This window comes from Oncorhynchus nerka, linkage group LG26 (genome assembly GCF_034236695.1).
Source record: "Oncorhynchus nerka isolate Pitt River linkage group LG26, Oner_Uvic_2.0, whole genome shotgun sequence".
NCBI classification, from domain to species: Eukaryota; Metazoa; Chordata; class Actinopteri; order Salmoniformes; family Salmonidae; genus Oncorhynchus; species Oncorhynchus nerka.
In genome coordinates, this window is record NC_088421.1 from 22735278 (window position 1) to 22752900 (window position 17623).

Below are 17623 nucleotides of genomic sequence, written 5' to 3' on the forward strand. Positions count from 1 at the left end.
AAAAAGTCAATTTCACCAGTAATCGATTGGTTTTGTACCCTTTATTTGGTAAGATTCAGCAATTTCAGGTAAATGAAAATATTGTTATGACATAATACCGGTAGTTAAAAACCTTAAACATTATAGTACTGCATGTATAACACTCTAAGGCAGGCATTTTATAGTACTTGTAATGCTCTGTCAGTAAGATTATTCTTCATATTATATTTAGAATTACTTAGAGTGAGAAGGACAGCAATAGAGAGGAGAGCATGGATAGAAGGAACAACAGGAGAACAACAGGGTGGAACTAATGCAGACCACAATGATACACCATTAAAAAGGGAACAAATGTTCTGAGATAGAAAGACAGGGATAAAACAATTTAAACATGGAAGCATTTTCACACAAAGAATAATTTGGAACAAAAAAATGAAAAAAAGAAATTCTCACGAGACAGGTACATAAATATAAATGACTGGACATAACTTGGATTCACACAAAATGGGAAACAAAAAATGTATTGCGGTATTTATATAAAGACAAAGCACTGCATATATAGACCATTTCAATATTTTGGGATAGTTACATTCATGAAAAAAAAAAAAAACTCTCACCGTTCACTCTAATTCCCCGTCTGTCAGAGATGGTAACAGTCTGCAACCCTCATCATGTACTACAGTACATTATCAAACTCTCTCTCCTATGCCCCAGATCATCCAACATACAATAAATGGCCAGTTTATTAGGTACACCACCCCATTCACAAAAATAGTTAGCTCCTACAGACAGTGAGTGTCATGGCCTGCTATATAAAGCAGGCAGACAGGCATTCAGTTACTGTTCCATTGAATGTTAGAATGGGCAAAACAAGTGACCTAAGCGACTTTGAGTGCAGTATGATCATTGGTGCCAGGCGCTCAGAAACGACCACCCTCCTGGGCTTTTCACACAGGACAGTGTCTAGGGTTTACCGAGAATGGTGTGACAAACAAAAAACATCCAGTCAGCATCAGTCCTGTGGGTGAAAACAGCTTGTTGATGAGAGGTCGAAAGAGAATGGCAAGAATCATGCAAGCTAACAGGCAAATAACGGCGCAATACAACAGCGGTGTGCAGAACAGCATCTTGAACCACTGAACTCGTCGGTCCTTTTCACGGATGGGCTATTGCAGCAGACGAGCACACCGGGTTCCACTCCTATCAGTTAAAAACAAGAAAAAGCAGCTCCAGTGGGCACGCGATCAACAACACTGGACAATTGAGGAGAGGAAAACATTGCCTGGTCCGACAAATCACGATTCCTGTTGCATCATGCTGACGACAGAGTCAGGATTTGGTGTAAGCAGCAATGAGTCCATGGACCCATCCTGCCTGGTGTCAATGGTACAGACTGGTGGAGGGTAAAGTAATGGCATGGAAATGTTTTCCTTCGCACATGTTAGGTCCCTTGATATCAATTGAGCAACGTGTCCATGTCCCTAAGAATTCGAGCTGTTCTGGAGGCAAAAGGGTGTCCGACCCGGTACTAGATGGGTGAACCTAAAAATAAATGAAAAAAATAACTAAACTGGCCATATATCTTCCTATATGAAACACCTCATATCGGTTAATGGCTTTCTCTCCTCATGTCAATCACCCTGTCCTTCAGAGTTACGGGTAGGTAGGGCGAGGGCGTGATGCTGCAGCAGCAGTGCTGTTACTTGACTGGCTCGTTTCCGTAGCTGCTGCCTGTGATTGGCTGAGAAGCTGCTGCGTCTCATGTGACTCTGATTCTGGGCTCGTCTCGTCATCAGGGCTGGGGGGAACGTACATACCAATGACCTCCTGCACCTTCACCGGCAGCTCCTGAGAGACAGAAGGAATGGAGAGAGGAGAGGAGGTTAGATCAGTTAGATGACAATACACAATATGTTAAATATATCATGTCCAAATGAATGTATCCTCCTCTAAGATATTTCCTACTTTGCAGCAGGCCAGCTGTAGGTAGTTAGCTTCTGCTCCTCGTAGGACTGTCTGCAGATCCAGCTTCATGGTCAGTTCATTGATGTGCTGCACATAGATACACATACACAGTCCTTAGTACTGTACACACAAACAAAAAGACAACATCATTAAAATAACTTCAAACACATTTCCAACAAACCTTCAAAATAGTGTTGAAGTCGTGGTCAGAGCCGATGAACTCCCCCCTCTGTGATTCCAGAATGGAAGCGGCCATCAGCAGATGGAAGTTTTCACAGGGCAGACGAGTCCAAAGAACCTAGCACAGAACAGTGCGCTCACTGTGTGTTTACTTACATATATTGTAAAACGAAGGGTGTTTTTTTCCATATAGTGTGTAGAGCCTAGGCTACATGCGAGTGTTTCTAATGAGTAGTATCCACCCACTCACCTCCCAAAGGGACAGGATGTCCTCGAAGGAGAACTCTCTCTTAAACCAGATCAGTAACCAACGGAAACAGAAGCACAGAGAGCCACTGTCCTGGGAGTCTGAAAGAGAGACAACATAATAACATAACAATGTGAAGAATTTACTATGTCAATCGATTACGCATCCAGGTAGTTACATAACACAACTTGAGTTAAGGTAAAATATAAATGGCTGATTGGAGAATTGACTGCCTGATGAATGTCTACCTCACTGAGTAATAACACGTTTGAGTTATGGTGAAGTGTGAGAGAAACACAGTAACTGAGTGAAAGTCATTGTTTACCCAGGTAGTCAAGGAGCTCAGGGTCCAGAGCCTTCATCAGCAGGCTGAGCTGAAGGAGCTGTTGCTTCATGGCCTCCTGAGACTCCTCAAAGTTCTGGTGCTGAGGGCCCGAGAGATGTATAATGCTATGTTTTAACACTCTTATGTGGTAATATATGAGTATTTAACAAGAGAGTAAGGTGCTTACCACCATCTCCATAAAACCTGTCAGACACCAGAAGGACTCCACTTCGTTCTGAGTGACAAAAAGGAGAGGAGCCAAGAGGTCACTCATCCCCTGGACATAGCCTGCAGGGAGAGAAAGAGAGAGACAACAGGAACCACAAGGAGAGAGGAAAGTCAGGTGTGAGATATTGATAATAAATAAAGTTGAAATGTGATACAATGGCTTTGAACTTTCAAGTGTAAGAACAAGGAGAGTGGCTTACCCAGATCAAAGTTGAACATGCAGTATGTCATCAGCACGTCATTTAGAAGAGTCAGGCCTGGGTTGTCGTTGCCAGAGAAGAAGGTGTTGTGTCTGTCCGTCCGACTCACGTCCCTTTCTGTCCAATCAAAACAACATGAACAGATAAGTAACAAATCATAAAATGTGTGTCAACCAATGAGGCGTGAGATCATGTTTAACAGACAGCAACACCAACCTATCAGGCTGCGGTATCCTCTGAGGAGGGAGTTCCTCATCTCCTGCTCTTCACTGACTGACTTCCACTGAACCTTCATTCTGAAATACTCATCTCTGAAGACAAGAGAAACACAGAGGGGTTGAGGAGATTAATTTACTCACTCCCGTTTAGACAACAGTCCCAGTCTGTGATAAGAGAGCCATAACAAGCGAGGAAGATAATAAGAGACTAACGTTTTCATCCTCAGAATGTCCTCCCTCTCTTTCACAGTACTATTCCAGGGATAGAAACCCAGCAGAAACTTCCACACGTCCTTCCTCAGGGATGGTGTGATACCCTAGGAGAGGGAAAGTTTGAATGACATGGTGTAGACAATGTACAGCAAAACACATTTGGATGGAAGATGGTGTCCGGTGTTCTTTACAAGAGAGGAATTATACTGTAAGGTCTTACCCCCCTGAAGACCAGCTCTTTGATTTGCTGTGGGTCCTTCACACGCCCCTCTGGATCCAGGAACTCCTCCCATTTGTCGAGAGGCTGTCCCCTGGTTACGTCTGGTTTAGGGCCAAGCTCCACCCCCTGGTGCCACCAAAAAGATAACTCTCACCACAGATATCGCCATCCGTATGTTACAGCCAACATCTGGACGATATCGCCATCCGTATGTTAACGCCAACATCTGGACGATATTTCGCCATCCGTATGTTACAGCCAACATCTGGACGATATCGCCATCCGTATGGTAACGCCAACATCTGGACGATATTTCGCCATCCGTATGTTACAGCCAACATCTGGACGATATCGCCATCCGTATGTTAACGCCAACATCTGGACGATATCGCCATCCGTATGTTAACGCCAACATCTGGACGATATTTCGCCATCCGTATGTTAACGCCAACATCTGGACGATATCGCCATCCGTATGTTAACGCCAACATCTGGACGATATCGCCATCCGTATGTTAACGCCAACATCTGGACGATATCGCCATCCGTATGTTACAGCCAACATCTGGACGATATCGCCATCCGTATGTTAACGCCAACATCTGGATGCTATAAAGTGAGGTCCTCTTCTCCATCTACTCCAGATGTCAGGGCTAGTGATGAGTTTACATCTCCAACCCCATCCCCCCACTTACACAGGTGATGAGCTCAAAGCCTGGTTCGTCGTCAGCTGAGGGGGGCCCGTGGTGGTCCTGAGGGCCACGGGGGTGGAAGGGGGAATCTGGTGGTCGCAGAGCCCCTCTGAAGAAATTGGTGACCTTGGAGAATCCCCCAAAGGTGGTGGCATAAGGGTCCTGGATAAACCTCTGGAAACAAAGAGATTAATATAATTATAAATACACACATTAAACCTTCTCAGAGAATAGCGCACACAAAACACAAGACTTACAGAGACGAGGTCGGAGCTTCCATCATCAAAGAGGTGCAGCTCATCAAAGGACTGAGAGAGAGCCCCAGAGTCATGGGGATACGCTAGGAAGAGACGACCATCTACAGGTGATCTAAAACAACAGAAAAACACAGTCAGGCAGATAGTAAAAGACACAGACAGCGACAGAGAAGATATAGAAGCTCAGAATAAAAGAAAATGTTAGCAAGAAGGAGAGAGAGAAAGTATGAAAAAGACACTTCAAAATATATGTAGTAAGGGGGTTGGGTACAACAGCTGCTAAACTCTACTGCTCAGAGTCCAGTTAAATGCCAGTGAAATGCCTTGAATTCCTCTGAGGCATTGATCGGAGAGAGAGAGCTGGCTGTCTGCTGCTACTCACGGGGCCAGGATGATGTAACGCTGCATGGCCCTCAACAGCTCCCTGGTGCCCCCCCTGTGGAAGTGTAGAGGAGGGAGGGGGTGGCCACCCCTGCTGGTAAAAACTAGAAAATTACGGCCCAGGGAGAAACGGGACCGTCGGAGAGAGTACAGCTCCGACAGAGGCAGGGAGAACGACCACTGGCCTGGGAACAGAGGGGGAGACATCAACATCAAGAATAGCACTATACACTTGCTGCAAATACACTTGTGAGTATAGCCTAGTATGAGAACTACAAACGCAGAAGACAAGTTATAAAAGTTTACGTACTTGTCTCTTTGACGGGGGGGTGCTCTCTGACTTGGTCTCTCTTCACTGTGCTGATGACTGCCCAGTCTGGCTCGTAGCCAGGGTCAAAGTTGGTGTCCTCCACCCCTCCTTCTCCATCCTAACAGGAAGACAGGCCGAACATGAAGAAAACAGAGTGATGTGTGTCACTAGTGTATTAAACAAGCGCTCACCTTTTTAGTGTAGAATACAGCAGCCGCATTGCGGCCCTCGTCCTCTAGTGCGCTCCACTCCAAAGCTGGCTCCCCACCCTGTAAACATAGACAAACACCTTAGTCTAGTCCAGAATACTGTGTGATAGCCTAACACTAAGAAGAAAGGACATACTGTATATGATCTATAGGCCTTGACTAAAGGAAACAAAACAAAGTTACTGATGACAAAGACTTCCACCACAGGGATGAGTACACTTTGAATATGACCAGAATTGGTTTTCAATCAACCAATAGTAGCATTTTTATTTTTACCCCTTTTGCGTGATACACTGTTGGTAGTTACAGTCTTGTCCCGTCGCTGTAACTCCTGTACGGATTCGGGAGAGGCCATGCGTCCTCCGAAACATGACCCCGCCAAGCCGCACTGCTTCTTGACACACTGCTCGCTTAACCCAGAAGCCAGCCTCACCAACGTGTCGGAGGAAACACCATCCAGCTGGCGACCGATGGCAGCGCGCATGTGCCCGGCCCATCACAAGGAGTAGCTAGAGCGCGATAGGACAAGAACATCCCAGCCAGCCAAACCCTCCCCTAACCCAGTCGACGCTGGGCCAATTGTGCGCCGCCTCATGGGTCTCCCGGTCATGGCTGGCTGGGATGAACCCAGGTCTGCAGTGACGCCACTAGCACTACGATGCAGTGCCTTAGATCGCTGTGCCACTCGGGGGGCAATATTTTCATATACAGTGAGCTCCAAAAGTATTGGGACAGTGACAATGTTGTTGTTGTTTTGGCTTTCTACTCCAGCACTTTGGACTTGAAATTATACAATTATGAGTTAGAAAGTTATCATACCCCCAAGACATACTAACCTCTCACCATTAAAGTAACAGGAGATGTTAGCATTTTTGAGGGGATATGATATGTATGCCTCTAACTTTCTCACTCATCATTATTCACAACTCATTAATGATTATCCGTGATCATAGTAGCATCCACAATAATGTGAGGTGCTTAGAAACATATTGTATTCTTATTTAAAATGACAAAATACATGATTTACCATTCATTTCTATTGGGCACAAAATCTGAATCTAATCTGAAACACAAGCAAAACAAACAGTAAATGCATCCAATAAGTTTGTAGGTTCACAAGCTTAATGTATGTATGATTGTAATGATTGCATGCTAGGAATATGGGACCAAATACTAAAATGTTGACTACTTTAATACACATGAGTGAATTTGTCCCAATACTTTTGTATCTCCTAAGCGGGTGAAAATACCATCAAATTAAAGCTGACAGAGTCTGCAACTTAACCTCATATTCAATGTATCATTTCAAATTCAAAGAGCTGGAGTACAGAGCCAAAACAACAATAAATGTGTCACTGTCCAGGAATCGGTCCCAAAAACATTGCAAATAACAAAGTTGCCAACAAACAACACATACAAAGTTGTATAGTGGCAGAAAAAGATACCGGGTAGGGAGTGGGCTATTTTATAAAGTTTTTCACTCACCACATTTTTTACAAAAAATGTCTGTCCTCACTCTGGTAGTCTAGGGACAAACATTAAGTATAAGCTACGTGGTGAGCTGATGCCTATTCGGCAGATAGTTAGCTAAGTGAATTGATCATGCTACTTTGTATGCATTGTTTGTTGGCAACCTCCTTGTAAATTACTTAGTTTTTGGACAGATTCCTTTCGGAACGTTCCACAAATTATACCCACCCCTTTTGGAGCTCACTGTAAATATGGTGTCTATGGGAGAAGCCCAACTTACCCGTTCCACTATACGGATGAATCCTGGGATTGTGGTGTCCTGGTTGCTCCTCTTGGCATTGGTGTGAAGGTAAACCCCCTCCTTCTCAAACACCAGCTGTGTGACAAAACAACATATGCTATTAATAGAATATAATTTGCTGTGAAAACTAATGGCAAAATGTCATGTCATGGATTCCAGTGCAATGAATCAGAAAGTGTGATAGAGTGGGAACAGGGTGTGGAATGACAATCATATGACATCCCAAAGAGGATGAGTTAGCGGACTTTACTGTAGCCTACAAAATAGAGTCACATGAACACTATGAGTCACTCACACAGTGATTCCACCTGTGTGCCTGCCAGGGGTTTCTCCCAGGTAGTGTCTGGTACTGGTACTCCCTGTCTATAGCTCCATTCCTGTGCATTTGATTCCTCTTATGTTGCCATTTTATTTTAAAACTCGGCATTGTTGGGAAGGGCTAGTAAGCAAGCGTTTCACGGTAAAGTCTACACCAATTGTATTCGGCGCATGTGACAAATAACACTTGATTTGTGTCTACTGCAGCTCAGAATCGAATTACCCTACTGGACTTAAACTGACTGAACCCAATTGGATAGATCTAGCTAGCTTCCATACAAATACAATATACCATCATATCTATCCTGAATATTACCCGAAATGTATAATCAATAATAATTTGCCAGATGTGACATCAATTCAGGTGAAATATTACATAAGCCATCCTCCACCAACGAACTGCTCAAACGTTTAGTTAGTTAGATACCGTAATCACATTCACAAGGAAGTTTACAATGCTAATTCTATGGAATGGGATCCTCGGCCTCGGGACCCTTTCTTCACTGTAAACAGGTCTAACTACTACTAGTAGCTGTTAGAGAACCAGCCGTGCTTATTGCTTTACATATTGAAGTCTGCCGTGGAAAATAGCACAGCTATGATGATATTTCTCGTGACTAATTTATTGAACAAGTAATATTTCACAGCAGCAAATATCAATTTAATCTGGAAATAATTATGAAGCTAGCTTGTTTGTTGTTATAACGTTAGCTAGCTAGCTAACTGTTACTGTAGTTACGTCAGCTTCCCCAAATATCACACGACTTTGTTGTGAAGGTGATAGTCAAGCTACAATTGGTGATAACCGAGTTTATTTAGTTAGCGGCCCTTTAATACAGACCGAATCAACCAGACGAAGACGAAATCTAAACTTCAATTTCAATACATTGCGCTTACCTTGTGACTAGTCTCAGACTTTGGCTCCATTATTCTTCCACTAGCCTTTTTTCCAAAACAAATGTCGTCAGAAGAAGACTTCCGCCTACATAGACTGCACTGTCTATGTTATACGTAAGGCAGGTGGTCAGGAACATCAACCAATCATATGTGGTGGCACGTCTAAATTGGAATAGATACCGCGTTCAAAACAACAGGGAACTCAGAACTCGGAAATCGGAAATGTCCGACTTCCGACTTCAGTGCGTTCAAAACAACAGGGAACTCGGAAAAAACGATAGAACAGTTATCCAAATCGGGAAGCCGGGCTTCTTTCTAGAGCTCCGACTTTCCGACCTGACGATCACGGATGTCAGGATTTGACGTATTTTTTCCAGTTGTTTTTAACATGGCAAGAGTACCACGGTTGGAATCATAATGCCCATAAAACCCTAGTGGTCAAAGCGGGAAATGGTTCCAATCTTTTTTCCACCATTGATAAATCACCTTAAAACAAGGCCCGTAATTTCATTTAGGATTACCCTGGTGTGACGTTTTGATAACTGAATCTCTCTAGGACAAGGTGACTTATCTTATGTAATTAATTTCATTATTCTTTTGGCCAAATTTCATATACACAAATGTACATTTACAAACAGAAAACCACATTTTCGTACCCTACAAAAAGAAATTGAACTGTATTTTAAGACGGTTAAATGCTCTACTAACAAAAAAGCTGTTAGAATTGTAAGTATATGCATGTCCCTTAAGGTTCTTGTGTAATTGTAATGTGATATTGTACCCCCTAGCTCGATTGTCCATTGTTTGTAATCTATGTATGCTTGTGTTCCCTCATGTGCTTTATGTATTGATTTGTTGTTAATAAAAAAAATATTTAAAAAAGACAGGGTGACTTATCAATATTTTCGCCTGTATTTACCCCCCAAAAAGCAAACGCTAATGAGGCTATTATAAAGCACTACAAATGCCATGATGATCTGGACAAGACTGCTGAATTGAGGCAAAGGTAAGAATCTCTGGATTAACTAACTATAATGTAGTAATGAATAAATTGGCTAAGTGTCTTTAAATGGACAATTCTGTGAACTGTCTTGACACAATACCTGACAAGGGTGTCAGCTAGCGATGATGTGCAGGAGCTTGCAGGGATTTGTAGTTTTGCATGATGTCCACCTTGATGGTAATTAGCATTTTAGAATCTGAGAGTAAATAGAGCCGAATATACTGATACGTCTCCCTGTCCGAGGTTTACATGATTATCAAAACATCACGCCAGGGTAAGCCTACACGAATACAGCCCTTATGTGTTTCGTTTTTCCACCAAATTAATGGTGGAAAAACGATTGGAACCATTTCTCTGTTTGACAACTAAGTTTTATGGGTATTCAAATCAAATTGTATTGGTCACATATATATATTTAGCAGATGTTATTGCGGGTGTAGCGAAATGCTTGTGTTCCTAGCTCCAACAGTGCCGTAGTATCGAACAATACACACATCTCAAAGTAAAATAATGGAATGAAGAAATATATAAATATAACGACGAGCAATGTCGGAGTGGCATTGACTAGAATTTATTTATTGATTTTTTTCTTTAACCTTTATTTAACTAGGCAAGTCAGTTAAGAACAAATTCTTATTTACAATCACGGCCAAACCCGGACGACGCTGGGCCAATTGTGCGCCGCCCTATGGGACTCCCAATCACAGCCGGTTGTGATACAGCCTGGATTTGAACCAGGCGTCTGTAGTGACGCCTCAAGCACTGAGATGCAGTGCTTTAAACCGCTGGAATACAGTATATACATATGAAATTAATAAAGCAGTATGTAAAAAATATGAAAGTGACCAGTGTTCCATTATTAAAGTGACATGTGATTCTATGTACATAGGGCAGCAGCCTCTTAAGGTGCAGGGCAGGGTACTGGCTGGAGGCCAGCTATTGATGGCTATTTAACAGTTTGATGGCCTTGGGATAGAGGCTGTTTTTCAGTCTCTCAGTCCCAGCTTTGATGAACCTGTACTGACCTCGCCTTCTGGATGATAGCGGTTGAACAGGCCATGGCTCGGGTGGTGGATGTCCTTGATGATCTTTTTGGCCTTCCTGTGCCATCGGCAGCGCCACTGGTGATGCTTTGGGCAGACCGCAGCACCCAGTGGAGAAACCTGCAGTTGCAGGCGGTGCAGTTGCCATACCAGGCAGTGATACAGCTGACAGGATGCTTTCAATTGTGCTTCTGTAAAAGTTTGTGAGGGTCCTAGGAGCCTAGCCAAATTTCTTCAGCCTCCTGAAGTTGAAGAGCTGCTGTTGCATCTTCTTGGGTGGACCATTTCAGATGATCAGTGATGTGTACATCGAGTAACTTGAAGCTTTTCACCTTCTCCACTGCGGTCCTATGGATGCGGCGTGCTCCCTCTGCTTCTCCTGAAGTTCACCATCAACTCCTTTGTTTTGTTGATGTTGAGGGAGAGGTTATTTTCTTGGCACCACTCCGCCAGGGCCCTCACCTCCTCCCTGTAGGCTGTCTCCTTATTGTGGGTAATCAGGCCTACTACTGTTATGGCACCTCCACCGTGGGGCTCTATTCTTGCAATATTTGTCAGTTTCATGTAATTATGAAAATGGCAGTTTATTAGGCATCAGTGGTGGTAATGAAAATCCCAATGTGAATAGTGAAACACTTCTAACAAATGTATGAGTGACAGTGAGTATCCTGGTGCTGCCAACAATGTAGCAAAGAACAGAAAAACAAGTGGTTAGGACAGAGAGAATTTAGACAGGGAGGCTGATGAAGGCGGCAAGTGGTTGTTGTTGTCTGTCTTCTCAAAGTTGCATCCCAGTTTTAGTACTCCCGAGTGGCACAGGGGGTCTAAGGCACTGTATCTCAGGGCTAGAGGTGTCATTACAGACTCTGGTTCGATTCCAGGCTGTATCACAACCGGTCGTGATTGGGAGTCCCATAGGGCGGTGCACAATTGGCCCAGTGTCGTTAGGGTTTGGCCGGGGTAGGCTGTCATTGTAAATAAAAATGTGTTCTTAACTGACTTGCCTAGTCAAATAAAAATGTAACGTTTTACTCTCCTCTCTTTTCCTTAATCTGCACTGCAAAATTAGAAGACAGTTTTGGTGGGAATAATATGGAGATTGAAAAGCCTACCAAAAGCATTTGCTTCCACCTGTCAAGCTATCCATCATGTCAGATCAGTGAGGATGAAGTAAATTATACCAGTAGAAGAAACCATGACAAACTATTGAGATGCAGCCAGCCCCAAGCCTCGTCCAAGTGCGCGTCCAAAACAAGACGAGTACGAGCCCGCCCACAGTCACGTGTAAAACGTGCGTCTGGTCTAGCGTCTCTAAACAGCAACGTCGGAGCCTAGGGGAGACTATTCTTGAGAGATGAAGAATCAGACAAAGAGGGATAAAGAAACAATTAGAACTAGAAAAACGCTTGCAACAGACGAAATAAGGAACTGAATGTGTAAGCTGACATCTTGTTATTGCTGTTTATTTGTGTCTGTGTGTGCTAGTGTCTCTGCAAAGGCAAGAAATGGAGGTGAAATGTGTTCATGTTGGGAGGAGAGTGCACATGAGACCAGTTGGCTAGCATGTTAGCAAACAAACAATCCGCAGTGCTTTCCTGGTAGTAATAATCACAGGGATGACATTTAGAAACGAGCTGGGTAAATCTAGAGCAGGCAGTCACCCCACAAGGTTTTGGTAGAGCCAGTTCGTATGCTAACGAATGCACGAGATTGTGTGAGGGAAGAAGGGGGGACGCCGACGCTGAATTGCGACAGTTTGCGAGACGTAACGACAGGTGGACAACGTCTTCCCACGGTTAGCATTAGGTCTATTTTGGAACATTCTCAAACTGCCACTGAGATATTGACCATGAACTCAGATTGAAACAAGGCAGTCTGACATCAGAAAAGTTATATGGAATTGAAATGTATGTACAGTATTTGGATCATGTGAATTTTACACTCAACTCAACCATATCTTTTGTAATCTAATTTCATGAAGTTTCATCATGCCTAATTTTACGAGATTATTATCTGAATTCTGGTTTAGTGATAATCTAAATAGTGCCTAGCTAGTGACATCAGCTAATATTGCTATAATGACTAACAATGCAAAACAAATTGGGGGGGCAACTCAAGCTTTATTTCTCCATTTTGTTTTTTTCCAGGTAACACCAGCAACATTTTCGTTTCTCTCCCCTAGTTCTCTCAGGCACACTGACATTAATAATATTAAACAATCACCTTGTGCCTCTGAAACCTGCTTTATAACAACTAAGGATAGTTTTATTCTTAGCTTAAACCAAACCAGCAATAGAAAAAGGATCCTAACGTTTCCTCAGATTAGCCAAAAGCATATTCCAAAAACACAACGCTACAGCCTACAATCCAGTAAGAAAAAAGGTAAATTTATCACAAGACTTGTTAACAAAAATATATAGTATTTAATATCATACTGCTGGCTGAGTCCTACAGGTGCCTGATTACACTAACCTAAGCCATTTTAACTATTGATCAATAAAAACAGTTACAAAGCATCTATACTTTCCATAAAAGCTAGCCCTAATAAATTAAACACATCCAACAGTCATTGGAAGTCCTGTTTACCCATCATGGCCTCCATCACCCAATCATCTGACCCCGAGATCCCAGACAACCACAAAGAGAGCTGGCTGGCACTACTTGCCGCAGCGGAGGGATATTGTCAGAAGTCAGGCTGCGACCTGGCTATTCTTACAGCCTGTAAGAAGTTCTGGCCATCTGTAGTGGAGGGAGATGAGAGGAAAAGGGAGAGTGGCAGTGGCTTGCCTGCTGGAGGCCGGAAGTGGGATTTCTCCTATCACGTGTGGGGTCAGGGGGCTTTGGCTGAGTCTTCGCGGCGCTACGTGGACGACATTGCGGTGCTACACTCCACATCTATGCTAACGGCGCATAGATATACACGTCTGAGTGCAGGAGACGGAGGAGCTAAACTGGTAGTGGACATGCCCACTGACAGGGCGGTGAGTAGACTGACTGTCAGTAATTTTGTGCCATTCAATGTGGCTGTCATTCATAGTGCTGTGTGTGATCGTAAAGTTCTTAACTTCTCTTCCACAGGGCCTAACGGGTGGGGTGGGAACCATCAGCCCCAATACCACACTCTATTCGCAAAGCTACCCATCAATCTACCACTCAGGGGCTGTCATTGGTCAAGCTGCTGGGCAGCATGGGAATGGAGAGAGGGAGCGAGAGATGGCTGTGATGATAGAGGAGGCTGGACGAGGGAGAGACATTCCTGGAATTGGGGACTTGGAGGAAGAGTGTGAGGAAGAGGAGGACATGGACGAAAGGAGCCGTAATCTGAATGAGACTGCAGGTGAACACAGCTCTGTGGGACTTCTTTTTTATTTTTTTATCTTCAGGTCTGAATGACTTCGTAAATATTAATCTCTCTCTGCTTCAGGAGTGTTTTCCATGGATGAGGACTCGCTGTCTCGTGACTGTGAACCATTCTTTGAGTCCGATGGAGAGGAGGAGAGCACTGATGGTGAGTGTGTGTCGTAATATTAGTTAATGATGATCTAATGCTCTTAATATGTGCCTCCTCTCTGCTCCAGGCTCGTTAAGTGAGGACTGTCCTCCTCCCCCCCGCAGCATGGCCATGGGGCAGTCATTCTCATCCCGACACCCCAACCCCATGAACATGGCCCGCTCCCTCCCCGTGTCTGTTCCTGTGTGGGGCTTCAAGGGCAACAGACCCCACCAGGGAGAAGGCCACAGTGGGGAACGGGTCAGTCAACCTTCGTTTAAAAACATACAGCTCACTTTCTCTCTGTCAATAAGTCATTCTGACACACATACCCACTAACTGTCTCTGTGTTGCAGGCTGGTGTAGCTGACCTGGATTATATTGCTGCCAGCATGAAGGCCCTGTTGGCCCCAGGAGCCAACGACGGAACAGAAATGTTTGGAGGACTACCTCGCCCTCGCCTCAACACGGGAGACTTCTCCCTCAAACACTGAGAGAGCCAAAGAAAGTGAGGGGATGAAGGAGTGAGAGAGAGAGAGTGTGTGGATGAAAGAGAGCTAATTGATTGGCTGGCAGGCGGAAAAGTACCCCAGTGTATTAGCTAATCACTAACCCCAAATTTGGTAGTAACAACAGTGAACCCAGAGAGGATTAACTGACATAACATATGCTCGTATACACACTAATATCATTTTCAACACATTACCTTACACCCTTACACCCATAAACACTACAAGACAACTCACTACACACCATTTCAAATGTGCTCATAGTGACCCACTGTACTGACCAACATGGACACTAACATATTGAAATGTTTCTAACTGACACAGGTGTTGAATCTGTTGTGGGACTTTGCCAAGTAGATTTGTGGAGGATGGGTCACCCTTCTAGAAATGGTTGGCTCTAGGGGGCTTTTTAACATGAAGCCTGTAGCTTTTCAAATTGTGAGTGAAGGGCACCATGTCTCCATGAAACATGCCTTTTTATACTTCTACCATGCCAATGAATGACTGACTGGTAGAATGATAGTAGGTGTACAATCTCTGATATTGACACTATTATAATAATAAAGTCCTTCAAATGTGTTGACTGTGAGAGCGAGTGAAAGCGGAGGAGGCGAACAGAGATGTATCTATCATCTCCCAACTTTTCAAAAGCAGATAAATGTTTTAATTTGAGTACCTGTATGGTTTAAATTAAGGAACAACATCCGTGAATCAGGCTGTTGGTTCTGACACTGAATATTATTTGGATGCAGTATCATGGCTGTCCTAGAGAGGGCAGTATTAGATTAAGTAATATCCTGAACAGAAATAAACACAACATGTAAAGTGTTGGTCCCATGTTAATGAGCTGAAATAAAAGGTCCCAAAAATGTTCCAAACGTTACAAAAAGCTTCTCTCATTTTGTGTACACATTTCTTTACATCCCTGTTAGTGATCATTTCTCCTTTACCAAGATAATCCATCCACAGGTGTTAACTAAACAGCAATATAATTTATATATCTTAACAGGTGCACATTGTGCTGGGGACAGTGAAAGGCAACTCTAAAATGTTTTGTTTTGTCACATAACACAATGGCCACAGATGTCTCAAGTTGAGGGAGTGTGCAATTGGCATGCTGACTGCAGGAATGTCCACCAGAGCTGTTGCCAGAGAATTGAATCGTCATTTCCCTACCATATGCCGCCGCCAACATAATTTGATAGTACGTCCAACCGGCCTCACAATTGCAGACTTACATGTAACCACACCAGCCCATGACCTCCACATCTGGCTCCTTCACCTGCAGGATCTTCTGTGACCGGCTACCCGGACAACTGATGAAACTGTGGCTTTGCACAACCAAATAATTTATGTCAGAAACTGTCTCGGGGAAGCTGATCTGCATGCTTGTCATTCTCACCAGGGTCTTGACTAAAGTAGGTAAATGCTAACCTTCAACGACCACTGGCACGCAGGAGAAGTATGCTCTTCACGGATTAATTCCGGTATCAACTATACCGGGCAGATGGCAGACATTGTGTATGGCGTCGTGTGGATGAGCTGATGTCAACGTTGTGAACAGAGTGCCACATGGTGGGGTTATTGTATGGGCAGGCATAAACTACGGACAACGAACACAATTGCATTTTATCTAGGTCAATTTGAATGCATAGAGATACTGTGATGAGACCCTGAGGTCCATTGTCGTGCCATTCGTCCACAGCCATGTTTCAGCATGAAAGTGCATGGCCCCATGTCACAAGGATATGTAAACAATTCCTGGAAGCTGAAAATGTCCCAGTTTTTCCATGGTCTGTATTCTCACCCGACATGTCACCCATTGAGTATGTTTGGGATGCTCTGGATCGTGTACGACAGCGTGTTCCAGTTCCTGCCAATATCCAGCAGCTTTGCACAGCCATTGGAGAGGATTGGGACAAATTTCCACAGGCCACAATCAACAGCCTGATCAACTCTATGCGAAGGAGATGTGTCTCGCTGCATGAGGCAAATGGTGTTCACACCAGATACTTTCTGATACACTCCCCTACCTTTTTTTTAAAAAGGTATCTGTGACCAACAGATGCATATCTGTTTTCCCAGTCATGTGAAATCCATAGATTAGGGCCTAATGAGTTTATTTCAATTGAATGATTCCCTTATATGAACCTTAACTCAGTAAAATTGTTGCATGTTGTGTTTATATATATTTTTTCAGTGTAAATAGTTGAACTCTTGTTACACAGTTGTATTTATTCATCACATTCATACATGACCATGGTTCAATCAGAAAAAAAATGATATAAGCTATGAATTGAAACTACACACCCTACTTTAACACTAGTGCTGTAACAAAAATGACTGACAGTACTAATAAATAGTAATAGTCAATATAATTGTCATTCTAAATATAATATAACCTAGTAATTCATATGTATGTTGTCCTCATGCAACAGAGGGATAACAGCAACACTTAAAACCATAGACATGATGTGAACAGATTATTTGATTATTCTCTGCTTCAATTCTGCATTCTGACACCAGTGCTTGTTCTCCAAATATTAGAAACATATATCTTCTCGTTCACTTTACCTCCCTCTCTTACACATTCCCTGACCTGTTATTCCCTCTCCTTTCCTACACCCTTCTTGTTACTGTCCCTCTTTCTTCCGGATCCAACAGAAGGATTTACTGCCAACCCAGAAACAAGGCAGAATCTTCTCTTTGAGGTCAGTTTTGAACTTGTGTATCAGTCGCACCGCCTTCTCCGCCTCCCCTTCTCCTTCCACGATGAAGAACTTGATGATGCCAGCGGGCTGGTCCAGGTATATGCTCATGGTGTTGCACAAAGGGAGCCCGACCTCCACGTTCTCCCCGTTGTGCCAGACTTGGTAGCAGGAGCCGGCCCAGCCCGCACCCCATGAGCTTTCGTTCTCCCCCAGCCCACATGGCCCTTCCTTCCGGCCCATGCTCTCGTACACTGCCC

At 43.7% G+C, this 17623-nt stretch overlaps 2 protein-coding genes across 3 annotated transcripts; one reads left to right on the forward strand and one right to left on the reverse strand.

The window, feature by feature from the left end:
- Positions 1–22: 22 nt before the first annotated feature.
- LOC115110918 (TBC1 domain family member 17-like) lies at positions 23–8944 on the reverse strand. The gene is made up of 17 exons (XM_065010264.1): positions 8611–8944; positions 7375–7470; positions 5607–5684; positions 5416–5533; positions 5107–5290; positions 4725–4836; positions 4471–4641; positions 3776–3901; positions 3556–3659; positions 3341–3435; positions 3125–3241; positions 2884–2984; positions 2697–2796; positions 2375–2472; positions 2126–2242; positions 1945–2031; positions 23–1827 (listed from the first exon to the last, which is right to left on the reverse strand). Exons 1-17 carry the CDS (start codon positions 8638–8640, stop codon positions 1633–1635), a joined length of 1929 nt encoding a protein of 642 aa, XP_064866336.1. The 5' UTR covers positions 8641–8944; the 3' UTR covers positions 23–1632.
- Positions 8945–11951: 3007 nt separating this feature from the next.
- Positions 11952–15533, forward strand: LOC115110742 (uncharacterized). 2 transcript variants are annotated; one of them, XM_029636616.2, is made up of 7 exons: positions 11952–12092; positions 12804–13038; positions 13223–13637; positions 13735–13993; positions 14081–14164; positions 14235–14407; positions 14503–15533. In XM_029636616.2, exons 3-7 carry the CDS (start codon positions 13248–13250, stop codon positions 14638–14640), a joined length of 1044 nt encoding a protein of 347 aa, XP_029492476.2. In that variant the 5' UTR covers positions 11952–12092; positions 12804–13038; positions 13223–13247; the 3' UTR covers positions 14641–15533. The 2 variants fall into 2 exon arrangements, with proteins under 2 accessions (XP_029492476.2, XP_029492475.2); XM_029636615.2 differs by having other exon boundaries at positions 12804–13637.
- The last annotated feature ends 2090 nt before the right edge of the window (positions 15534–17623 follow it).